The sequence below is a fragment of the Protopterus annectens genome, chromosome 1.part0 (assembly GCF_019279795.1).
Source record: "Protopterus annectens isolate FY-2018-M chromosome 1.part0, PAN1.0, whole genome shotgun sequence".
Classification (NCBI taxonomy): Eukaryota; Metazoa; Chordata; order Ceratodontiformes; family Protopteridae; genus Protopterus; species Protopterus annectens.
In genome coordinates this window covers 1,288,900,888-1,288,927,571 of record NC_056725.1, presented here as the reverse complement: position 1 = coordinate 1,288,927,571, position 26,684 = coordinate 1,288,900,888, and the positions used below count along the sequence as shown (strand labels likewise).

General features: G+C 39.9%; 1 protein-coding gene across 2 annotated transcripts in view; it reads right to left on the bottom strand.

The window, feature by feature from the left end:
• Positions 1-26,684, bottom strand: part of LOC122797624 (class I histocompatibility antigen, F10 alpha chain-like) — a 609,100-nt gene that overhangs the window by 418,998 nt on the left and 163,418 nt on the right. For both annotated transcript variants that reach the window (XM_044066180.1, XM_044066172.1), the window contains exon 2: positions 19,676-19,936. In XM_044066180.1, the coding sequence (XP_043922115.1) occupies positions 19,676-19,916 (241 nt within the window). In that variant the 5' untranslated portion in view covers positions 19,917-19,936. The remainder of the gene's footprint in view (positions 1-19,675; positions 19,937-26,684) is intronic.

Genomic DNA, 26,684 nt, shown 5'->3' with positions numbered 1-26,684 from the left:
TGGAGTAATCTAGTGAGGGGATTGGGTGATGTAAGTGGGAGGGAGTATGGGATGGCAAATAAATGTAGGACCACTGGGGGCAGGTGGGAATTTGGGGCCCGATAGGGGAGCAGAGTGAGCCCGCAGGGCGAACGGAGCGGGATAGAGCAACAGGGCAGAAGAGTGCATCAGCCACTGACAAAGACTGGTGGAAGCAAGTAGGGTTTGAGTAACTCGGGGGGAAAGAAAAATATAAAGGCGGGGAAAGTGGAGTAAAATAAGGGGATGTTTGGCTTTTGAAGGATTTAGAGGTGAAGTTGGAGTTAAACATTGGAATGGAGTAGGAGCAGGCAAAAGGTGGAATAGTGCTGCCACCTAGTGGAGAAAGGAGAAATGGCAGGCAGAGAATGATAGGGAGTAAGAGCAAATGGACAAGGCTCAAAGGTAGAGGGAAAAAATAAAAGGGGCTAAAGGGTAAGTCTTCAGAGGGGTACCGAAAAGGGATAGGGGGCTGGAGGTCAGTAAGTATCACTGAGGGGAGTTTTTGCGGTCTGCGGTAGGCTGCTGTGTCACGCCCACTGAGGGACTGGCTAACTAATATGAAAGCTTAGATAGGTATAAGGCTACATACATTTACTGAAAGATATTTTAGGGATTCCACTCTGATGTTCTTTTTCAATGACAGCCCAGTTTAGTAAGCAGAATAAGTCCAGTTGAGCTGACTGAGCATTTGCAGGAGGTAGTCTGCATGTTTGGGAGGTAGAGCAGGACCTTCAGGGGTGGAGTACTGTAGAGAGGGGGGGAAAATAAACATAAGTATTTGGGGGAAGAGAGGAAGCAAAATGTAAGTAGTAGGGAGAGAAGAGGAAGAATGCAGATAGTAGGAGTAAGTGTAGAATATGAAGGGAAAATTTTGAAGACAATGAGGATAGATCTAGAAGGGGGGTATGTTTGAGTGAGAGTTAAAATTGTAAGGTAAAGATAGAGAAAAACAGTTATTGAAAATTGAAGGTTAAGATAGAGAAAAGCATTTATTGAGGGAGAATGCAAGAGAAGGCAGGGAGAGAAATGCAGCAGAGAAAAACCTTATGTTTATTGCTATCATCCAGTACAATTAGAGTCAAATGCAGTTATGCAATTCAGCAGATAAAATTACAGGAATAGTAACAGTATCAATTTCAGGCAAACAGATACATTTGAAACAAGGTTATGAAAGTAGTATACCTCTATAAATATACAAGTGGATGGCAGACACTATGTATGAAGTATATAGATAATGTCAAAGCAAGGAATACCATAGACTGAGAATCTTGAACAAACATTAGTTTAGGCAGTTAAATAGAAAAAATCCCAGACAACCTATCAGGTTTTATGGCAAAAATGACTAGGCATTATGTACATTTCAGCTGTTCAATAAGTGGCTAGACTGCTGTTGGTTAAAACAGAAAGGTAGGGCTCTATAAAATGCCATGTTCAATAAGAGGTTAGACTATACAACTATTAACTAAATGAGGAGACCAAAACATTGAGTTATGTTTAACTAAGTAAAAATAGAGACTTGCTGTTGGTTAAAACAGATAGGTAAGGCTCTATAGAATGCCTATAAAGGAGAAAAGTCAGGAACTGTGGGAGAAAAACAATCGGTAGCGATTCTATGCTACAATGTAACAAAAGGTGTGATTAATGCGAGCATTAGCTGAGAAAAGTATTACTCTGAGCGCCTGAGGGGGTGTTCTTAGAAAAAGGTATCAAAAGCAGGCTCTGGAGTAGTTAAGAACGACGCCTTGTGGGAATGGCGTTCAAATGTAAAGGGATAGAATAACATTAGGCCTTTGGGGTGGCATTCAAAGGTGTTCCAATTAGGTTAAAAAGTAAAGCAGCAGGCTTTGGAGGTTATTGTTTGGTCTTAGAAGGCGATTATTGAAGAAAGAAGAGCAAGTCTACAATTGTAGGCTGTAGTATAAGCAGCGGATAGCTCCTCTAGGAAGGCTATTATCTAAAAGGTGGGAATTAGGAGTCTGTGGTGAAAATAAAGTAAAAATTAAGGATTAGAAAGCTCCAGCAGCACTCGCGGAGCTCGTAGAATTCTTGGGCACTAGCAGCTTTACCAAAGGTGGGAATTGGTGTTTGTGGCGAAGAAAGTGAAATTAATATTTAGAAAAGCTTCAGCAGCACTCGTGGAGCTCATAGACCTCTTGGGCACTAGCAGCGCACAGGAGGAATGGTCGCTGGTAAAGTAGAGGTCTTGGGCATGAACAAAAAGAAAAAAGGAAAAACGGTCACTTAAGTGCCGAGGGTAAGTAAAATGATCCCAAACCGCTCAGCATGATAGGAAAAGCCGAGCAGCACCTGTTTTATCCTAGTTCAGCAGATAGAAAGCAGTTCAAAGAAAAAAAACAATCAATTGGTAAACTCAGGGTTAAATCTTTGTCTAAAAGCATCAGAGCGTTTGCGTAATAACATAGTTAGAAACAATATGCGGACCGTTCTTTAAAAATACCAGAGCAGCTATTCACAAATAAAACACATTTAAATAAGTGTTAGGCTTCAATCAAAAACACGATTAAAAGGCAATATGCGGACTGTTTTCTAAAAAATATAACAGCAGGTTTTCAAAATAAACAATTTAAACAGGTAGCAGTCTTCAAGCAATTGGTGGACTTAAGTAAATCCCTTTCTGAAAGAAATCCGAGTATTTGTCTCAATAAACAATTAAATAAGCAATTGAGCGGACTGTTACTAAAAAAACAGAGCATTATTTACAAATAAGTGTATTTAACAAGGATTTGGCAGGCTGGTATTGAATTCAAAGCTCTGCGAGCAACAGAGCAGAAAAAGTAGCAATTCCTTTCTATAAAAAATAAAACATACCAAGGGGTGAGTGGAGCAGCAGCACTACTGTGTAGGCAACCCAGTTGGGGAAGGCGAGGTGGTGAATCCTAATCAGGAGATCAGGAAGAAAGAGCCGCCAAAAAGGTAGTGGCATCTAGAAGCAAACTCTGGGGAGTTGGTAGGCAGAGGGGGTGGGGATAAAAGAGGTAGAGGGGCATGCTGGGAGTTTGCTAGGGGAGATAGGTGGGAGGGAAGGTTCAAGGAGGAGTAAGAGCAACAGGGCAGAGGAGAGGAGGAGTAGAGCAACAGGGCAGAAGTGTCCAGCTGAAAAAGTATCAGCCACTGCAGGTTGGAGCTAAGGTAAGTAGGTAGAAGTGCAGAAAAACCTGGGTGGAAGTAAGTAGGGTTTGAGCAACTCGGGGGAGGGGGATTAGGGGAGAAAAAATATAAAGGTGGGAAAAGTGGAGTAAAATAAGTGGAGGTTTGGCTTTTGAAGGATTTAGAGGTGAAGGAGTAAAAGATTAGAATGGAGTAGGAGCAGGCAAAAGGTGGAATAGTGCTGCCACCTAGTGGAGAAAGGAGAAATGGCAGGCAAAGAATGATAGGGAGTAAGATTGAGCAAATGGACAAGGCTCAAAGGTAGAGGGAAAAAAAAAGGGGCTAAAGGGTAAGTCTTCAGAGGGGTACAGAAAAGGGATGGGGGCCTGAGGTCAGTAAGTACCACTGAGAGGGGAGTTTTTGCGGTCTGCGGTAGGCTGCTGTGTCACGCTCACTGAGGGACCGGCTAACTAATATGAAAGCTTAGATAGGTATAAGGCTACATACATTTACTGAAAGATATTTTAGGGATTCCACTCTGATGTTCTTTTTCAAGGAGAGCCCAGTTTAGTAAGCAGAATAAGTCCAGTTGAGCTGACTGAGCTTTTGCAGGAGGTAGTCTGTATGTTCGGGAGGTAGAGCAGGACCTTCAGGGGTGGAGTACTGTAGAGAGGGGAAAATAAACAAAAATAAGTATTTGGGAGAAGAAAGGAAGCAAAATGTAAGTAGTAGGGAGAGAAGAGGAAGAGGAAGAATGCAGATAGTAGGAGTAAGTGTAGAATATGGAGGGAAAAATTTGAAGACAATGAGGATAGATCTAGAAGAAGGGTATGTTTGAGGGAGAGTTAAAATTGTAAGGTAAAGATAGAGAAAAACAGTTATTGAAAATTGAAGGTGAAGATAGAGAAAAGCATTTATTGAGGGAGAATGCAAGAGAAGGCAGGGAAATGCAGCCGAGAAAAACCTTATGTTTATTGCTATCATCCAGTACAATTAGAGTCAAATGCAGTTATGCAATTCAGCACATAAAATTACAGGAATAGTAACAGTATCAATTTCAGGCAAACAGATACATTTGAAACAAGGTTATGAAAGTAGTATACCTCTATAAATATACAAGCGGATGGCAGGCACTTTATGTATGAAGTATATAGATAATGTCAAAGCAAGGAATACCATAGACTGAAAATCTTGAACAAACATTAGTTTAGGCAGTTAAATAGAAAAAATTCCAGACAACCTATTAGGTTTTATGGCAAAAATTACTAGGCATTATGTACATTTCAGCTGTTCAATAAGTGGCTAGACTGCTATTGGTTAGTGTGGCATCCCTAGCTAAAGACAATCATAAACCATTCTTTAATTATGCCAGAAACTTCAAAGGGAATACCCAGATGTGTGCTGAATTAATAGTGGATGGCACCACTCACACAGAACCTGAAGAAATTGCTAACCGACTGGCTGACAAATTTGGTGATAATTTCACCCACCTTTTCCCAACATACCCAATAGTTTACTTTAGTTTTTGTAAGGTTTGTTATGGTTTTTACATTGGTAAAACTAATCGTATGTTGAAAGACAGGATGCTGGAACATTATAAGGACATCCGCAATACTAAAGAAACTAGTGCCCTGGCACGGGTCTATATTAGATACTCGAAGTTACTGAACTTCGAATACAATATGATCGACACCATTTCATCGAAGTCCAGTAACATCGAATACCTAATAAAACATTTCAAAAAGTCAAAAAACAGAACTACTTGCTTTAAGCAGGGGGGCAAGTCCCCCTGCACCCCCCATGATGGGGGCTGCACCCTCAGCACCCTCCGCTACTTAAATATTCTAACTCTGAGACAGCACTACACTGAAGTAAACAGAAATCTCCCCTTACGGAGATTTCCATTTACCTCTTCGATGTTCTGCGATTTCGCCGTTTACATGTCAACAATGTCAGATTTCACATTGTGATCATTCGCAGATCTAATCTAGACCCCCCCCCCCCCCCCCGGCATAACATGTTTTAAAAGGTGGTCAAAACCATAACTTCATTTTTTTTGTGCTAGAGGTATTAGAAGAGGGAATAGGGGATGGAGACTAAGAATAAAACAGAAGTGGATGAACAAAAATGGATAATAAGGCTTCAGGCAGATAGATCCCCAGGACTGAATGCCAAAGTCTCCCTGAAACCCTTCTTAAAAGATAGGCCCCTGAAACATTAAATAGAACTGTTGCTTGCTCTATGGCATTATGCCTTTAAGAACTTAATTATCTGTATGATGTCATTAATTGAAATGATTTTAAATAATATTGTGTTCATGATGGTGTATGTCTGATGAAGTACCTTCTCATGGCACCTCTATGCTTAACACCGAGCGCGCCATGAGAAGATACTAATTGCCAGCTGTTAATCCCGAGTGCCTTCCACAAGCGTGAGAAACTGCAGTGCAAATTTGTAGTTGAGCTTAATGTAAAACACGCTGAAATTGTAACTGAACTTGTAATTTACCTTATGTAGTTACAATTCAGCGTGTATTTACATTAAGGTCACATTAAACTTTTCATAGAAAATCTGCTTAAAAACTTGTTGATAAAGCAAGTGGTGGCAGCCAATCGGATTCTTGCACTCCAAGCCACCACTTGTGTAACACCTCCACCCCCTGCCTAATTTCTTTTTTTTTTTTCCGTGAGCTGTCCGTTTATAATTTAGCATCAAAGTGAGCAAACCAAGCATAATACTGTCAGTGCTTTAGTTTGAACAAGGTTGGTAAGTTGTTGCAAAACCTGGTGGTGTTAACTTTTTAAATTAGAGTAATGTGTATTTTTTAGCCCCTCCGTTATTTTGCCTTTGTCCATAATTATTGAACAAAGAAGCTGATAAGTTATGCAGCTGAACACCCGTTCTGTCAAAATGTTTACATGTTGTTGTTTTGTTATTTTAGCCACAAAAGTGGCTAAAAGTGCGTGCATCTGTATGCACGTTTAACTCGTATGTCACTTTAGTGACGTGCAAAAAATATGCAGTTGCTTTAAAACAGTCTCTATCTTGTGACTATTTTTGCATCAACACATGCGAATGTGCAAAACGGACTTCTTTCACTTAGAAATCCTTCAAGAAATGCAAGTAAGGGAATCCTGTAACAGCATATTCTGTAAGTAACATCTTGGCCTGGGTCAAGGTTAAAAATTGCCCAAGGAGTAGTCTGCCTACCCAATTAACATGCATCAGTTAAATGGTGTCCGTAGTAGCAGTAATTTTGCCTGTTGATGAATAGCAGTTTACCTACTTATAACTAGTTGCTTACCACAATTAAAACAAGCAAATGTCTGCTAAATGTCATTGTTGAGTTACTAATTAAAGTTGAATATGAAACTAGACGTAAACCATCAGCATGGTGGACATTGCTTCATTTTCTTTCAACAAAGCAAGCACCGGCTGTTGGTGTGCAGATGATTGCAGCCCCAGCAATCTTTTGTCGGTTACAGACTGTTTGCATTTATAGAGAAAGTATCTGGTTTTACGAACCGCTGAGAAATGAGGACTGACGGAAACAAAACATTTCAGTTGGATTAGAGATTTGCCAGGCCCTCTCGGTGATTGGTAAAATTGGCAAATGGTTTGACTGTATGGCAAGCTGCTGTTAGAAGGCTAACAAGGTCACATAGACAAAACTTGCTTTGAATAATAGTTCAGACGTTATGTGGTTTAGCAGTGTGGCAGTTGTGTCATAATGTTCTTCTAGCCGCTGTTGATAAAAGAAGCGAATACTCTAAGCCATTGCTGTGAGGTTTGTTTTTCATAACTGTAAAATCTGTTATCATAAAAATTATTTGTAGTAGTTTTTGAGCTGCAGTAATTGGTCTTCATACTGCCGATAGTAGACTCCATCCATGTAACTGAGCGTAGGGGTAATTTTAACATATTCTTAACCTTCCTTGACCAAAATGTCTTTAAAAAGTTATAAAATGCCTTTTGTAAGATAAATCTACAGTAGTAAGATGGGTCTGAAGGATCTCTACAAGCCTTTGCAATCATAGGAGAACCTGAAAGAGCTGTCAAATAAACAGTAAAAATATGCATTACGAAAGACTTTGAGGTAAAAGGAAATTGTAAACTTCTACAGGAAGTCCATATTCATGTCTAGCATTGCTTGGTTTGAGACTTGATCAAATCCTGCATCTCTTTAGTGAAAAATAGAGCTGGCAGAATGATATGCTGTTGTGCAGACATACTCCATATAACCACTTTATGCAAACCTAAAACTTTAACTTCTGAGTAGTAGTTGCTTATTTACTACTGAGAGATGTTTCAAAATGGTGTACATCCAAATTAGCAGAGCTCTTTATAACAGTTTTGAACTTGGTCATATGACTGCCTTAGAATGGAAATCAGGACACCTGTCCTTAAAAGGAAAAGTTATAGTGAGGCATTTAATATCGGAGGTATGAATACTGATTTTTTTTAAATGCACTTCTATATTTGAATCAACACACTCATCTTTAAACAACATCTTTAAACAACCCAGGTGAATATTCAGACATTAAAGAATTTCTGTTGACTAATAAGATTTTAGCAGACCTTTAAATTTAATTATATTTAAATATCTCATCATATTTATAGCATTAATTGTTGTGCAAACTGTACTAATATCCTGTATCTATGCAGCACTTGGGTATATCATTCTCTATTTTTATCAACAAAGCGTACACTGTAAAACAGAAATGTAAAATATTCTTTTGTACCCAAAAGATCTGGGGGAAGGCAATAACAGAGACAAGCAGGAGATGTTGCAAAGACATACTTAAGATGTAATGTGTGTGTGTTATTTTTGAGACTTTTTGAATCAAAATAATTTAGCCAGACCAGTGACACCAGTCTCACTGGAGAAATCTGGCTACATTTTGGATCTGAAGGGCAGGGCTGTATGTTTGATAGCAGGAAATCATTTTTTCCCTTTTACCATGGTGACTGTGTTGTGGTTTATTGGTTGCATTTTTTTATATTTTGTCCATGTTCTTTTGTGCCATTGGAGGTTTACTAACATTGTCACTGTCATTGTACATCCACAGTTTGTGGTGACCCGGGAGCAATGTCTGGAAAAGCAAATTGTTTGAAGTCAAACAGGGAAAAGAGGGGATGACGGAATCAAATGCTAGACCACAGGAACTATAGTGCGTAACTCTAACTCTCCGTTCCAGACACAAAACTATGAAAAAGTGGGTTGTTTTGCTGTATTCAGTATTTATTGCAAATGTATTTTTATGCATCTATAAAATTGACTGACAGAAAAAAATTGATATCGACCTTCACTTATACAATATATTTGTTATTTTCTAGCCAATCAGGCGATACTCTTAGTTCCAAATTTTACTGCGGTTTGCATACACCAGACAACAAATGACATGCCCCCCATCCCTGATTTTGCGGAACATCTCTGAGTCTGCCTCATATTTTGGCCTGTCCCTCATAATATTTTTGATTTTCTGGTAAATCACTGAGGATTACAGTCAGGCAATAATGACAAACTTTAGTTTCATACTTTTTTTTTTCTGGTGATCTTTTTGGTAGAAATCTCTGTGGACTATCTAGCTGCATGGTGGTGGGAAAGATGCGTAGTAAAAGAGGCATCATATTCTATAATTGATCTGATTAGGGTTGAGTATAGAAGAATGCTTACTTCTTTTGTCCTGGATAATATTCTTTAACTGATTAGCAAAGTCACCATCCATCATAAAAAGTCACTAGTAAACACTATCTACCAAAAAGTATTACAATAACAAAATAAAGGTGAACATTATTTGTTTGGTTATACGTGTACTCTTGGTAGATAGTGTTTACTAGTTAATTTTCATAGCGGATGGTGGTATTTACTTTTGCTTGGTTCTTGGCTTACATTTTAGAAGATACTTTGTGATTTTTCGTGTTTCTTTCTTTTTTTTTTGTATTATGAGTGGAACTGGACAATCACTATTGAAGAGTAAACCTGCCTGGTGAATATCTGCAATACATAAAAATTGCTGTCCAGAACCAAGACGGAGCAGGTGCCCAATTGGAAGCAATCTCTCCATAGCCTGAACAAGCAAATAAGAGCACTAGTGAAATGCTGTAAAGCCAACTTCAAGTCCATATTGGCCACATCTGCTAGAGACAATCAAGTAATTAGGGACCTGGGGACCCAAGTTGATAGCAATCTGTCATTCGACAACCACGTGGCCAAAGTGGTTAGAAAAACATTTTATATAGCCCACCTAATCATGAAGGGATTCACATCTAGATCAGGGGAGGTCATCGTGCCTCTTTACTCATCCCTCATCAGGCCCATAATTGAGTACAATGCCCCTTTTGGGATTTACCTTACCAGACACCTGCAGCAACTGGAAAGACCCCAAAAGTACCTCACCAAGAGGATCAAAGGGCTCAAACAGATGCCATATGCTGCCCGGTTAAAGAAACTCCAGCTCTACTCAGTGGCATACCGCCTGCTCAGAGGCGATCTGTGCCTGACGTATAAAGCCATGTCCAACCCAGAATTAATGGACATGCTGCACCTCAGAAAATCCAAATCCCATCGAGCTATGCTCGAGACTTGAACCTCAGCACTGAAATAAATAGGACATGCTGGAGGGACAAATTCATAACCCAGAGGCTCCCTTCACTCTGGAATAAAATCCCAGTCCAGGTTAGGCAGAGTCCCTCACTGACTCTCTTCAAGAGGAATCTTGATGAGTGGATGGGAGATCATAGATTTAACCCGGGTATCACTTCTGTGTCACTATTAGACAGAGGCACAGTACACTAACCTCGAAAAAGGGCATAGCAAAATTCATTTAAAATGGGTGGCGAAAGCCAAACACACTCTGGCTAGGCTTGTAAATGCCCTAGGGCAGATAGCCTAGTATGAACCTATAAGGCCATCTTTACATGTCCACAATCTCAAAGGAAGCACCCATATCTGTTCAGAACTGGAGGTCAAGGACACCACATACACAAATGCTGTGTATGTAGCCAATGTAATGGCTGACAGATTCAGTGAAAACTTCTCTCCTCTGTCCCCCAACAGTAAATCAGGACATTTCCAGTACCTGCCCCCCACCCCTTATCTCTAGGGAACAGGTCATCACTTCCCTTCTGGCTTTAACATTTGTGACAGTTTTAGTAAGAGGAAGGCATGGATCAACCAGATAGTTTAAATATGTCTGACTTTATTTGCATGTCTGATTCATGTGGACAGTTTGGGTGAGAGGGCTTAGTGAGACATATGGTATTACTGACTATACTAACTGCAGCATCGATCAACTAGATATTTTGAACATTTCTTCATTTGTCATTGATGTGTTTGATTCTAATCACAGAGATGGTACAGGGAGATAAATGTTATTACTATTGCACTAATTATTACATTGATCAAACAGTTCGTTTAGATATTTGTGTGAATATTTTAACCAGTGGGATGGGTCAGAGAGATAAATGTTATTTTTACACTAATTATGGCATGGAGCAACTATATATCTTGGACAATATTTCTGGCTATTCTATGATTTAGGTTATACTGAAAGATGGTAATGAATCAGCCTTACCTTACAGCTGCACCAGGAATGTAATAAATGTCTGCTCACGTGACAAATGTTTCGTTTTGGCCCTTGTACATTCTTGTGACAAATGTTTCGTTTTGGCCCTTGTACATTCTTGGACAAAAGGGGTCTCGTGGCAACTGTTTCATTTGAGTGCTTCTGCATACTTGGACACACTACTGCAGGGGTCACGTGGCAAATGTTTCATTTTAGAACTTGTGTATACTCGGATAAACTAATGAAGGGGTCATTGTGGGGAATGTTTCATTTGGTTCTTGTGCATAATGCTCTGTTGCTTTATTCAGAGTAGTTTCTTCTAACCTGATCACAGTTATGTTACTATCTGCAGTATTTTGAAAGTGTTGATCAGGCCAGAAATCATTGTATGCATTAGTAGGCCAACATGCATGATTACAAATAAGGATTTTTGGTACTTACGTATTATCGCAACCAGATATTCGCGGTTGCGAAATTCACATGCTGCAATGAAAACCGGTGCAGGAAACACCATAGGGTGTTATTTTAACTCTTTACTGATGAGAAATCAGTTTGGCTTACATTCGGGAAGAGAAATAATCCTGCAAGCCATCTTCCTGTTTTGCGTGCATTACACACGCTTGCTTCAATTGGCAGGGAGGAAGGAATGCTGAAGAAAAACACAGACATATAAAATTGATTCAAAGTATTAGTGTAAATCCTTCGGACTGCCCAAAAAACTTTACATTACAAATTGCTCCTGTTTATAAAAGTAATGTAAAGTTTTAGGGCAGTCCGGAGGAATTAGAATAACATTTTGAATTATAATTAGGTCTGCCCTATCATCATGCATAGTTGGTATTTCTTCATGACAAGGATATCAGAAATTGCCTGTTCGGCTGTTTAGGGAAACATTTCCATTCAAGTTTTCATGCAGCATCTTCCCCCAACAATCCAAATCCTACAGTGGGTGCAAATACACCGGTGAGAGAAACAGCATCTGAGTTTGTATTTAAATTCACCATCCAAAGTGGGGCATTACACACTCTTACGTACTCATATTACACACACACTTAAGAACCCAACCGACAGGACAATGGCAGGGATTACAACTCAAGTGTGCGTCTGCAATGCACACAAGACAGGGAGAGGGTTTCTCAAATTGTCCCTTTTCCTAAAAGTAATGTAAAGTTTTTGGGCAGTTGGAAGGAAGTACAATAACAGTTAGAAGTGTTTTATGCACTCAATTCTGTCGAGGTATGTAAATCTCGCAACCGCGAAAATCTGGTTGCGATAATACGTAAGTACCGGATTTTTTATATAATACATTTTTAATGAATTTTTACAGTTCAGATGAATACTGTCCTATTTATACCACAATCAAGGTTTAAGTCTTTAGAATGGGTAGTTGTGATGCTCTGTGTTTTGTGCATCTGTCAGAAGTATGAAGTGTTCTTTTACTGATGAACCTCTGTCGATGTTTCACTTGTTGGATATGCCTGGTTATAGGGGGCATTGTACTTGATTGGTCTGAGGAATGCTGAATAAAGTGGAACATTGACTTCCTTGGACTAAGATACCTTACCTTTTGTTTGTACATTGCAAAACCTAGAATGATTTCCTCACTAATGTAGACATGTGATGGTCAAAGGCTAGATTAATGTCTGTGTGTGCCCCCAAGTCCCTGACTGCTGTCCTTTATTTTGGTTTAGCTGTTGGGTTGCATGGTCAGTGTTTCCAATAATACATGGGCTTCCTGGGTCACAGAGGGGGACCTATATCTTGCAAGTAAGTGCTATGGGATTTGGCTTATGGTACTTTGAAGATGGAGACGCTCAGGTTCATTGTCCTGTTTGACATGCCATGAGTCCTATACAACCACCTTTAGTCCCTGTCTGTATAGTAGCTGGTCAAACGTAACTAAAAGGTACAGTATACAAAGTAAACCTGATTTGACCATTACTTCCTTTATTTCCTTGACTCCATAAAACATTTGCATGTAGAGTCTTTGGTAGCTTACATAATGTTTATTTATTTATAACTCTTTACATCTGAATGTTGCCATTGCTCAACCAGATATTTTGGACAATATTTCTGCCTTTTGTACTTCTGCGTTATTGTAACAAGAGGGATGGTTAGGTGACAGCATGAATTACTACTTTTTGGATTAATTTGTAGACCGATCAGACAGATAAGTTTGAAAAATTTTGCTTGGCTTATTTCTGATTATACTCAGTAGTTGCCAGAGCGAGATAAAGGGTATTATTTGCTTGTGAAGAGAATGTATGTGTAATGTACAATACCTGTAAGTACTGATGGCTTTGGTGCACTGGCTGGACATTGGGCTATCTTTATGAGGAAATCAGTAATAACAGTTATACTATTTTTACTGATTAAGTGAATCACAATGTCCTTGTCCTAACACATTATAATGACTGTGTAACATAACAGCTGCAGAAAGTAATATAATGAATGCCTACTCAACAGACAATTATCACCTGTGTCTGTGCATGCATAACTTTGCAAGTCATTAGTACAGTGCAGTTACAATGTAGCACTGAGTCATTATCACTTCTCAGGCAAAACTGTCAGCAGCTGTCACTGTTATTCACATAACTAGAAGTCGTTATCACATTGATCAATGCACAACTCAGACTTGGCTGTTTCTCCACTTGCAGTCATTGCAATACACCCCTCCCTCCACACCACTTTGATTTATGTCATTTGTACAATTTGAATCCCTCAGATCTCTCATTGAATCCCTCATTGTACAATTTGAATCCCTTAGGTCTGTTGCTGAATGGGCACATGTAAAGAAAAAAGGCAGAGGTAAGGCAGACTGACACTGACAGAGGTTGTGAGACAATAGTGGTAGCAGCAGTTTGAGTGGGCAGTCAGCACAGCTATGGGACACTTCAGATAACCAACATCTGGTGCCCCATGCCTGTCCTTGGCATATTAGTGGAGCGGCAGTCCTTACCTTGCTTTTTCTCTTTACATGTGCCCTGGCTGTGCAGCCTTGTCAGTTGTCCACCCATGCTTTATTTCAGATAAGGTAAGACTGTCTTCTGCTGTTCTGGGAGTCACTGGAAAGGGAGCAGCCAAAAACCCTACGCTGTCCAATCGCCGAATATTGTGTTGGTGGGTGCATCACAGGGGGCATACCCAGCCAGCATGGATCTTGTGATCCACCAGGATTGCAGTTGGGAACTTGTAGACTCTTCAGCTCAGTCCCATAGTGCTGCTCTCCTAGGTAAGCATGGGCTTGGGTGTGCCACTGTGATGTAATGTTTCCCTCCGGGAAAGGACACATGCAAAAAGACACAGCCTGGGTCAGTCTTGGTCTTTTGACAGGTTGCCTTGATGTAGCTCTCCACTCAGTCTCCCTCCCTTCAGGTGTAGTCAGTGTATGTAGGTGAGGGTAGTAAATGTATGAAGGTCAGGACAGCAATTAGTGAGTTACTTCAGTCCCTCATCCCTTAGGTCCATTGCTGAATGGGCACATGTAAAGAGAAAAGGCAGAGGTAAGGCAGACTGCTGACACTGAAGGAGGTCATGAGACCATAGTGGTATCAGCAGTCTGAGTGGGCAGCCAGCACAGCTATGAGACACTACAGATAACCAACATCTGGAGCCCCATGCCTGTCCTTGGCATATTAGTGGAGCGGCGGTCCTTACCCTGCTTTTTCTCTTTACATGTGCCCTGGCTGTGCACCCTTGTCAGTGTCCACTCATGCTTTATTTCAGATAAGGTAAGACTGTCTTCTGTCTTCGGCATCACCGCGGAAGATGTTCACCTGTTCAGAATGGATGGCATTCACCTAACTGAGGAGGGGTTTTTGACCAACCTCCACAATGGCGTGAGGAGAGCCATGCAAGATTGCTAACATGCAGCTTGTGACAAGAATGGAAAACACCCATGACCAAGTCGGACCAATATAGTAAGTAAAACACTATTATGAAATGTGCTGTGTAAAATTCATTTCTCTGAGCTTGGCAAACGACTCATGGAAATTATGATTTTTTTTCATCTTTTGGTAAATAACTTTGCAAGGGAGCATCTGAATGTGCCAAGTAATATCTCATTTTGAAGAAAGTATTGCTGGTTCCAACATGGTAAAATAATTGTGCCTGTATGTTTGACACATGTGCAGATATCAGAGTTTGTTTGGTACTTACGGTTATGGTAATTATGATTTTTTTTCATATTTTGGTAAATAACTTTGAAAGGGAGCATCTGAATGTGCCAAGTAATATCTCATTTTGAAGACAGTATTGCTGGTTCTAACATGGTAAAAGAATTGTGCCTGTATGTTTGACACGTGCAGATATCAAAGTTTGTTTCAGACTTAGGTTATGGAAATTATGATTTTTTTTCATATTTTGCCAAATAACTTTGCAAGGGAGCATCTGAATGTGCTAAGTAATACGTCATTTTGAAAGGATTATTTATAGTTCTAACATGGTAAAAGAATTGGGCCTGTATGTTGTACACATGTGCAGACATCAATGTTTGTTTCAGACTTAGGTTATGGAAATTATGATTTCTTTTCATATTTTGGTAAATAACTTTGCAAAGGAGCATCTGAATGTGCTAAGTAATACCTAATTTTGAAGACAGTACTGATAGTTCTAGCATGGTAAAATAATGGTGCCTGTATGTTGTACTCATGTACAGATATCAAAGTTTGTTTCAGACTTAGGTTATGGAAGTTATGATTTTTTTTCATATTTTGGTAAATAACTTTGCAAGGGAGCATCTGAATGTGTTAAGTAATACCTCATTTTGAAAAGATTATTTATAGTTCTAACATGGTAAAAGAATGGTGCCTGTATGTTGTACTCATAGGCAGATATCAAAGTTTGTTTGGAATTAGGTTATGGAAATTATGATTTTTTCATATTTTGGTAAATAACTTTGCAAGGGAGCATGTCAGTGTGCCAAGTAATACCTCATTTTGAAGACAGTGTTACTCCTTACAACATGGTAAAAGAACTATGTCTGTGCACTCTACACATGTACAGATATCACAGTTTGTTTAGTCTTGTACAATTATGAAAATTATACACTTACAATACTTTTCATTATTATGCCCATATCTTTGCAAGGGAGCATGGTGATCACACAAATGATGCATCATTTTGAAGCTGACATTCAGATGCACAACTTCTACAGTGATATGTAGGCTCTGTCTGTTACAGGTGATGGGATATTATGCTTTGTTTATTTATCAATTATGAAAAATAATATATTAATCATATTTCTGTGAATATCTCAAGAAAGGAACATCACACAGTAATGGTTAAAGTATAATTTTAAAGCTGACATTCATATTAACAAATTGCATTCAAATTGTATGGGTCTGCATGGTACATTGACCAAGATATTGTGCTTTGTTTTTCCAAAAAGGTAAAAAATATGCACAATATCAGCATTCTTTGCCAAATATTTAATAATGACTTTGATATACACTATCAACATTTGCACTGTTGGAAAGGTCAGTGTCTGCTGAACAACTTTTGCATTTACATTTTTAGTCTAGCTCTTATAGTTAAAGAGTTATGAACATTTGTTTTCTGTACGGTTTTACAAATGGATTTTCTGAAAATAAGCTCAGGCTGCACTGTTGTTCCTATGGTGGAATTAAGCAGCCAGCTTTTCCTGAGCTGCTCCGGAGTGAATGAGTTAAACCGTGAAAGCGCTAACATTTTTCTGCTGTGAGTAACTGAGGTTATTTTCACTTTAATCTTTCTGTACCTGCATTGCTTAAGCTGCAAGTCTGAGCCATTTTATTGCATACCCCATAGCATCTCTGACACCTGTCCTCTACCATACATCTCCAAAGAACAGGTCATTCAAGCAGTCTTCAATGCCAAAAATACAGCCTCTGTGGGGCCAGATAATACTCCAGGCTACATGCTAAACAATCTAAGGCAAGACCTAGCAGAACCACTTATCTGTCTCTTTAACCACAGCCCGAACACTGGTTTTGTGCCAGAGAAGTGGAGAACAACAACAGTAATCCTCTTGCACAAACAGGGTCCATCAATCAACCCTGTTAATAGACCCATTAGCCTGACCAGCCTTATCTGGAAGGCCATGAAAAGAATCATCATGGACCTTATCAACAAGGATATAGGCAACCTTCAAACTCTTGACACAACCCAGTTTGGTTTTGTCAAGGGTAGAGTGTGCTTATTAAACCTGGTAAACTTTGAGAAAGCCACTAAAGCCCTGGATGAGGGTAAAGCAGTACACATCACCTATCTTGATTTAGGCCAAGGCATCTGACACAATTCTCCACTCAGAGATCGTTGAGAAACTTTCCCAGCTGGGTATCAACCCATTCATCACTAGACTGGTAGCAAACTGGCTTACAGATAGCAGACACACTGTTCAAATTTGGGAATCCACCACCACCAGTAGACCAGTTACCAGTGTTGCACCACAGGGATCTGTACTGGGCCCTCTACTGATTTGAATTTATTTTTCTGAAGTCCACTCAAAAGCTGATGGCCTGTGGCTTACTAAGTTTGCAGATGACTGTAAACTGGGATCATTCACAGAGTCCCCCAATGACATCCACATGTTACACAAGGAACGGAATAGACAAATGACTGGTGCCAAGCCCATGGACTGAAACTAAATGTAAAAAAAAAAAAGCCTCATTATCCCCTTTGGCAGAGGAGCAGCCTCCTACTAGTAACAATGCAGACAGCACACATCTAAGCTCAAACACAGTGGTGCATGACTTGGTAATGCAGATTGATAGCAATCTAAACTTCGATCACCATGTGTCCACAGTAGTAAGGAAAGCCTTCTACACTGCCCATCTCATTAACAAGGGCATTGCATCCAAGACTAGGGAGGTCATTACTTCTCTGTACTTGGCCTTTATCAGACCACTGATAGAGTACACTGCCCCCTTCTGTATGTACCTCACCAGACACCTGCAGTAGCTGGAGACCACAGAGGTTTCTAACCAAGAGGATCCAGGGCCTCTTAAGATATGACCTACATGGAAAGACTAAAAGCCCTATCTCTGTACTCTGTATCATACAGGCTGCTGAGAGGAGACCTGTGCCTGGCCTAAAGGGTAGTCTCGGAACCAGCCTTAATGGAAATGCTGCACATCCAAAAATCAAATGTGACAAGAGTCACTTGCTCCAGAGATCTCTACTTGACCTATGACCTCAATAAAATTTGTGCAAGAGATAGATATGTCTCCCAGAGACTGCCGCTCCTCTGGAATAAGCTCCCACATCATGTGAAGCAGAGCTCCTCAATGACCCTATTTAAGTGCAACCTTGACAATTGGATGGGAAACTGAAAATTCACCCCAGGTGTGGCATCAATGGCCTTCATGGACAGAGGCACTTGGTGCTGATCATAGTATCTCTCTGAAATCAAAGACCATCTAAATATGGTCATAGGTAGGTACTAGGCTATCAGCTCAAGAGCCTAAGTAAGCCTAGCCAACAAGGTTCCCTGGCTTATGCTACCCAAGAAAGCTATTTTCCTGTGCCCCTGTCGAGCAGAGCCAAAGAAGTGATCACCAGGGTGTATTTCCCATTTCCCATCCACTCAAGATTTTTCTTGAAGAGTGCTAATGAGGAACTTTGCTTGACACAGATGGGTAGCTTGTTCCAGAGTATGGGAAGTTTCTGGGTCAGGAATCTATCCCCCCCAGCATGTCTTTTTTATTGTGGTGACAAAATTTAGGTCCCTAGAGCATGTAGCTCAGAGAGATTGGGATTTCTTTAGGTGTAGTATGTCCAGCAGCTCTGGGTTTGACATAGCTTTATACGTTAGACAGAGATCACCTGGGAGTAGGTGATATGCTATGGAGTAAAGCTGGATTTTTTTAAGATGGTCAGTGTAGGGCATCTGTTTGAGGCCAGTAATCCTATTTGTGAGGTACTTCTGTGGCCTTTCCAGCTGCTGCAGATGTCTTGTGAGGTACGTTCCAAAAGGGGAGTTGTACTCTATAATGGGTCTAATGAGTGTCGAGTAGAGGGGAACAATGACCTCTTTTTCCTGGTCATCTAGGGAACACAGGTTTGTTACATGGCTAGGCTTGTAAAGACCCCAGGTCTATTAGCCTAGTAACCTCCTATGAACCTATAAACTTGTATATTTGAGTCTTTTAAGGGCAAGACAACCCTCCGCATAGGGTCTATATCATAAACACGAATGCTTACCTTACCGAATCCCTAAACATCAACCCGTCCTCATCGAACCGCAAAAACACAGAATGCCCTAAACCGCGAAATTCAAAACATCGAACTATCATACTTGTCCACCCCACCGCCTGCTACATACACAAACTAAATAAACCACATACATACACTAACCAAATCCCTACCTCTAACCCTAAACTAAACCCTACTTCTAACCCTACACTAAATCTTACATATACCACCAAGTATGCACTTAACAACCCGCACCCTAACCCTAAGGTCCATAACTATCGCACACTTACCTTAAACAGCTAAACCCAAAAACTAAATAAATCAACACACATACACTTAACAAAACCCTACTCTAAATCTAATATACATTACCATCCATGCACTTACCTTAACCCACACCCTAACCCTAAGGTCCGTAACTATCGCACACTTATACCGCAGAAGACCATCCATGACAATTCGATGTTTCCGGTTTCACTCTTCTCAACGTTCGATGATTTCGCATTTCGATAAGGACAGGTCGACGTTTACAGATTCGATAAGGTAAGCGTTCAACTTACTAATAGGGAACCTCCTCATACACAATCTCACATTTGAAGGTTTCATATAGCTTTCTGGGATACTATCTTTCATTATATTGACAGTTACAGGAAATCAGTGTGATGACAACTTCATATGAGCTAAATAATGCAATATCTTTATATAAGGACATAGTCTGCTAAAATATAACACAAAATTACGTAAAATAGGGATATCATGTTACCAAAACCATCTAGCTAATGCTTTATATATCACATTCAAATTACCTTCTGTTTGGTTTGTATGCACCAGCATCTTTCCGAACACAACATTGTAAAAGTCATATGAGTAGGCTGCTTGTCTATATATTAGCTGGTTGTGCTCAGGCTGTATATGTTCATTCAGATGTTGTTTTAAGAATATCAGCTCCTTCTCTCTGCTGTCATACTTCAGTAACAGAGTTTCATCCAATGACCAGTAATACATGTAGCTGGGAAGATATGTAGCATCATTTCTTATTAGAATCATAAACTTCAGTATGTTAGATCCTGAAATAGAGACAATTAGTGTTTGTTAGGTGATGGAACAGGTTGTACTCTTCTTTCAGTAACTCATGTAAAGCAAGAATCATAATGATTTTAAGCTGGTTAAAACTAACACTCAGCCATTTTTATAAGTAGGCAGCAAAATTTAATCAAAAGTTAATTTTGTATGAAGATACCTTTATTGATGAAAACACATGTATAGTCTCTTTAGTAATAAATATAAACTCAGATAAAATAACATACTGAATAAAACACCATGGATCATTTTTCATAATACAGTACATAAGAAGAAATATATTTATTTTACATTTGTTTACCAGGATAGTCCGACTGGATACATGCCCATTTTCAGTGGAGGCCCGGGGAGAAAAGCTCCACATAGATTACACAGAAGTTAGCAAACAATTATAAAAACATAGTGATTATATACAATGGGTTAGTAGTGTTCCCTAGTAGGGACTCACAATTCTCATGGACAGACATGGACAGACAATTAAAAGTAAGACACATCAGATTGGAAGCAGAGCTTGGTGATGTAGTTACAAGTTATGATAACTGCAGAATATGCTTTTAGTTTATAACTTAGTCAGGGCTGGTACATGGGCATAGCCAATTCACTTTGAGACACTGATTTTTTTTTTGTTTTTTTTTTTTAAGAGACATTTCGAGGATTGTAGGGTTATATAGTTTGGCAATGAATTCCAGGTTTTGCCAATGAAGTTGGCAAACAGGGTTTCACCAGCAGAGTTATTAGCTTTGTGGGTTTGGACCAGTAGTTTTATCAGCTGACCATAGGGATCTTGAGTTGCTATATGGCTTAATAATATTTTTAAGTGAGGGGGTATCCCCAGGGTGGTACAAAATTTTGTGCGCTATTAAGAGTTGATTGAATTGAATTAAGCTGAGCAGTTCTAGCCACTCTAGTTGTTTAAGGTTCTGACAGTGGTGGGTTCTATAGGTGGAGCCAGTGGCGAATCTGGCAATATGATTGTAGCTATGGGACAGCTTACCTAGTTCAGATTTGTTGAGGTTTGAGAGCACAGGGGAGGCATATAAAAGAGTAGAGAGTAGGTGTGATTGGGCGATTGCAGTCCTAGCCAGTGGGGTTAAAAATGTCTTGTTTCTATACAGTGATCCAAGCTTATTGATGGTCTGTATGGTTTTGTTGACTTGTAGGTCAAATTTGAGATTATTGTCTATGATAACCCCTAGCAGTGTGGTGTGATTATCTGGGAAAATGGTGGTACCACTGTTAGATGTGACAGAGAATGAAAGTGTGGTGGATCTACTAGTGGAAGAGAAGAGTAGAAGTTTAGTTTTATTGGGGTTGAGAAGTAGGCGTTGGTTGGTGAGCCAGTTCTCGATAGTGTTAAATGTATTTTGGGTTAAGATTTGCAAGTCAGATGGGGAGGACTGAGCAGATGAGAGTGGAATCATCTGCGTATTGAATGCAGGTAGCTTTAGGAATAGCAGTGTGGAGGTTGTTGATAAAAATAGAGAAGAGTAGTGGGCCTAGTATGGACCCTTGAGGGACACCAAGTGTGAGAGGTAACTGGCTGGAGAGTTTGCCCTGCCATAGTACCGCCTGCTGTCTACTAACCAGTCAGGTAGGACTGGAACCACTGGATAGCAGGCTTGTTGAGGGAAATAGATTTTAGTGAAAGAATGAGAAGATCATGGCTGACCATGTCAAAGGCTTTTGATAGGTCAAGAAAGAGGGCAGAGGTTAGCCTATCATCATTCCTGTTTTAGTTTATGGCAGTAGTAAAGGAAAGGAGGGCTGAGGCGGTGCTGTGGTATGGCCTGAAACCATGCTGAAGTTGGATACTAAGTTATTCTGTGAAAGGTACTGCATTAGTTGCTTGTGTACACATTTCTCCATTATTTTGGCTAGTGGAGAAAGAATGGCAATGGGTCTATAGTTGGATATGTCTGAGGAGCTATCACCTTTATGGAGTGGAATGACGTGAGATGTTTTCCAGAGGGAGGGGATAGCATTTTCGGATAAGGTTCTGTTGAGGAGGATAGATATGGGATATGCAATGGCATCTGCAGCTATTTGTAGGTACTCTGCAGGGAGGAGGTCAGCAGCGAGGGTGGTAGGTTTTTGTTTTTTTTAGAAGTGTTTTGATAAAACTAGTGGATATTGGTTGGAAGCTAAATTCCGGGTGATTATTAGGTAGATTAGGCATGTGGTTTAAGTTAGAGGGGGTTAGTCGATTTGCTAGGGATTGGATTGTTTTAGTAAAAGTTATTAAAGGCGCTAGCTATGGTCTCTGGAGAACTATGGGTGTAGTTAGCTGCGGTTGGGGTGGTGGAGTAACCCGGACAAAGTAGTTGATTTAAGCCTGCCCAGAACTTTTGAGGGTTGTTGTGGTGTTTCTGTAGGTGATTTTGGTAGAAGCTTTTTTTATCCAGTAAAATAGATTTTTTTGTATCATTCCTGAGTTGACAATATTTTAGATGGTCAAGTGGGGCTTTGGTTGTTCTCCAGCTGGCCCAGGCTCTGTTTCTAGTTTTGATTTTAGCTTTGGTATCATTTGTGAGCCATAGTGCTGTATTAGATCTAGTTTTTATTGTACGTGGTGGAGCATGGGAATCAAGGATACTTAGGAATTTAGTGCAAAAGTGATCCATGGCCTCCTCTAATGTTAGATTTTTTTTAGTTTTGACCAGTCAACTGCTTTTAATTCATTTTGGAATATAGCAGCATCAACGTTTTTCCAGTTTCTAAATGCTGGTGAGGGTTTCCTGCCTTATGTTTTATGATATATGTTAAACAATGGTCGCTGAGGTCATCAGGGAGAGTACCACCTGTGTACAGTTGGAATTGGTTACTAACTAGGATCCAGTCTAGGATACTTTCCTTGTTGGTTGGTTTGTTTATCCTAGTGGGAGAGGTTATGGTCTGTTTAAACCCACATAAGTTTATATGAGTGAGGGGGGGTCGGAGGAGCAGGGGTGCTAGTCGGTGTTAAAAATCACCAAGAACTATGGTTTCTTGGGGATAGGTAGTGGATAACCAGTAAAGGAGATCTTCTAGGGTATTTAGGTTGTTGCCGGATGGAATGTATGCACAGACTATGTTCAAGTGTTTGTTTTGGTTAATCTGTAGCTTGGTTATGAGGAATTCCGCGTTATTGAATTGGGGAGGTTGAATGGTATCTCTATTAATGGTTGGAGCATTTTTGTAAAGGACTGCTATCCCACCTCCATTCCTTGTAGCATGGTCTAACCGGTGAATATTGTATCCTGGAGGTAGTATCTCACTATCAGTAGTACTGGGTTTTAGCCAGGTTTCCGTAAGACACAATGTCTGGGGAGTGGGTTGCTAGGAGGGCATGTAGGTTGGGAATCTTACTGTTAATGCTTCTAATATTTAGGTGAAATGCTAGGAGGAATAAAGTGGGAGTATTCATGGTTAGCTTGACTGTGGGGGTTGTGGTAGGGGAGTGGAGGTTATTGGGTGTGGGTGGGCCAGGGTTGGGATGAATGTCTCCATGTGTTATAAGGTTATAGTGACAGGATATTCTGAGCTTTAGGAGTTTGTTTATAAGCTTTATATATTCTCTGTCTTTAGGATTATGTTTTGTGGCTGTACAGGGGTGGTATTTTATAGAGGGTGGTATATTACGTGTGCTGGGGAAAGTAAAGTGTTTGGTGTTATGCGTGAAGTTGTGGGCATCTGTTTGATGATTTGGGTAGTGAATATCATGGTCAAGTGTTTGTTCGTAGGCAGTGAGATGGTAAAAATAGAAAAAGTATAGGCAGTTGGGTAATTAGTGTTTTTTTGCTTGTTTGCATTTTGATAGGGGGCGGGCCAAATTTGATGGCTGACTGTGCTAACAGGATGTGGAAGAACAGAGAAGGAAATGGGTTAAGGGGGCAGGGTTGCTCAATGTTGTGTGAAGTGCTGATTGGTACTTAGCAGGAGGGGAATGGCAAGGGAGTGGCAAAGTCTGGTTTAACTTTAGCACTAGTGGGGGCGGGTGAGATTTGGGAAGGGGAGAGAAGCGGGGCTAAAACTGACAAGTTACCTTGGGCTTTTGGTTTGGTTTGTATGATTGCATGTAAGCAATGTTTTTGGCTGTACTTTAATTTGTTTTATTCTTTTTTTAATTTTACACCAATTTTCAGGCTAATTTTAATTGGATCCTAGGGGTAAGCTAGCAAATGTAGTCAATAAGGAGGAAGCAAAATTACCTTACCAAATTAAAAAGTAAATGCTTGGGACTGGAGCACTGTGTGAGTGTAAGGCTGATTCAAAGTAGTACAGCCCAATCTAGTGGCAATTGGCCAGATCCCTTCAATGTTGTTGGGCACACACCATTAAGCCTCAACAGTTTACAAAAACTAAATTGTAATTCACCTATTACAATTGCAAAGCTGGAGGGAGTCAGGTTCCTACTTCCCAGAGGTTTTACTAAGTTAAGATAGCCAGCTTCAGTGGAGAAGGTAGAAATTGCTTTATGCAGTGAATCCCAGGTTGGGGGGGTCACTCAGGAAATAAACCCGTGCAAACTGAAAAAATAAAGGTAAATAAGGTTCATAGGTTGGTACTAGGCTATCAGCCCTAGGGCCTATACAAGCCTAGCCATAACAATTCCCTGGCTATTTCTTCCCACACTATTTACTTCCCTGGATCCCCTGTCTAGCAGGGCGACTGACGTGATCCCCGGGGTGAATTTCCTTTCTCCCATCGAATCGGCAGAATTAGTGCAAAAGTTACAAGAATGTGAAATGAAGAGCATGCAAGGAATAGAGCTGGAGAGTAAAATTATATTTAAAATTGATTATAGTGCATACAGTATCAGCTCTGTAAAACCACACACTAACAGCAGTAACATACAGCCTCCAAGTCCAATGATAACAGCTGTATACTTCAGTGAACAGAGACACAGGATATAATGCACAAAGCAAAGTATAGCTGTTTTAGGACAATAATTCTAGAGCTATGTTATTCAGTATGAACAGTAACATGAACTACGTTCACTTAGCCTTCTATAAAAGCAATTATAAAGTCCAGCCTGTAAGTCTTCTAAGTACAGTTGCATGCCATAGGAATGCTTACAAATGTAATCAGAACATGAATGACCTCTGCAAAACAGCAGGATGCCTGTCAGATATTCAACAATTAAAGCTCTACCTTCATAAAACAAGATAAAAAAACAAGCAGTTTGCAAGTTAGAACATTAGCTAGCTCTCAAAACATATAGGAGTTCTGAATAGCAGTTACAGCTTAGCACCATCAAATACCTCAGTAGCTAACAGTAATAAGAAAACAGTAATGCAAAGTAACTTACTTACTGTGCAGGCACAATGAACAGAGGGGTAGGGAAGGTACAACAGCTACAGGATGAAATGAATGTGAGTCAGGTAGTAGAGAGTTTGATTAAAGATGGCACCCTAGGAGGGGGCTGACTAATGAAGATAATCAGAGGGTGGGAGTGGCAGATAGTTACCTTGTGCTTTTGGTTTGGTTTTATAAATAAAAAAATAAATTCAAGACTAAGTGATGAACATGTACCTGGGAGAAAAATAGCTCTGCTAATACCTTTACCTGAAAAGGTACATAGGGCTGCAATATCAGAAGAAAAATTGAAAATTAAAAATAGTTGCTTTGACAGTTATCCTGGTACTGGGCCGGATGTGAGATGTTAAAAACAGCCTATTTATACAAGAAGAAACTTCAAACAGTCACAAATAAAATGTTAGAGAACAAACTAGACTGACTCAGAGCAGGTTCTTTGGCAATACTTCAGGTTAATCACAGAGTCAAGAGTATTGCTCAGATCAGAATAATAAAAGAAGTGTACTTACTCACTAGAAAGGATGGTTACCTGTTGAGTACTGCATGGTTAAGTAAGTACGCAGAGTGAGATTCATAAATGCCAGATGGAAAGCAGTAGACAGAAATACTGAGAAAAGAACCATGCAGTGAAATTAAGTAAGCTTTGGTAAATTTGGTAGGATATATTGTAATCAGCAGATAATGAGTGGGCAAAACTGGGTACATCCAAAGAGAGCAGGTGAAATTATGTGCACAACCCTAGAACTCATCATATTACTCAGAAAGACATCATGGGTAATATTTCAGTACTATCATTATTATACTATGGGGAAAAACTGGAAAGAAATGGATATGCTTAACAACTGTTAGTGAACCACCGTGTATGCAGTAGGACCAGTGGAATGAATGAAACAAATAGATACAGGTATGAAATAACTCTGTTGTGAGAAGAACATACAGCAGAATGGTACACTCTGGCCCAGATAATAGAGAATGCAATACATTTTAAGTGATAAGTGCCTTTCACCTCTGTTGGGGTTCTTCAATGACATGATATAGTCTTGTATCCTGCAAGTGTTGCAAAGTATGAAAATATATTCTGATAAAGTTAGCAGTATACAATTCTGCCTCTTGTCTATATTAAAAAAAGTTTTACATTTTGTGATGTTCCCTCCTCTAGGTCAGTAATCAAGGAGCCTCAATCCTCACCACTGATATGGGTGAGGGGCGTTCACTTGGAACAAAGATAGAGTCACACAGTATTTTCAAATGCAGCTTCCTGCACCAAGCACAATTTCCTTTAAGAGGAAACAGGGAGCACACTCAGTCCTGGGGCTGGGTTTTCCTCTCCAGGCCTCAAAGCAGACGCCACCTTTCTCTCTGCAGAAACCAGTACTCTGTGTCTCTTTTCCAAGTAGCTGACACACACACACACACACACACCCCTAGGAAAGGTTGGCA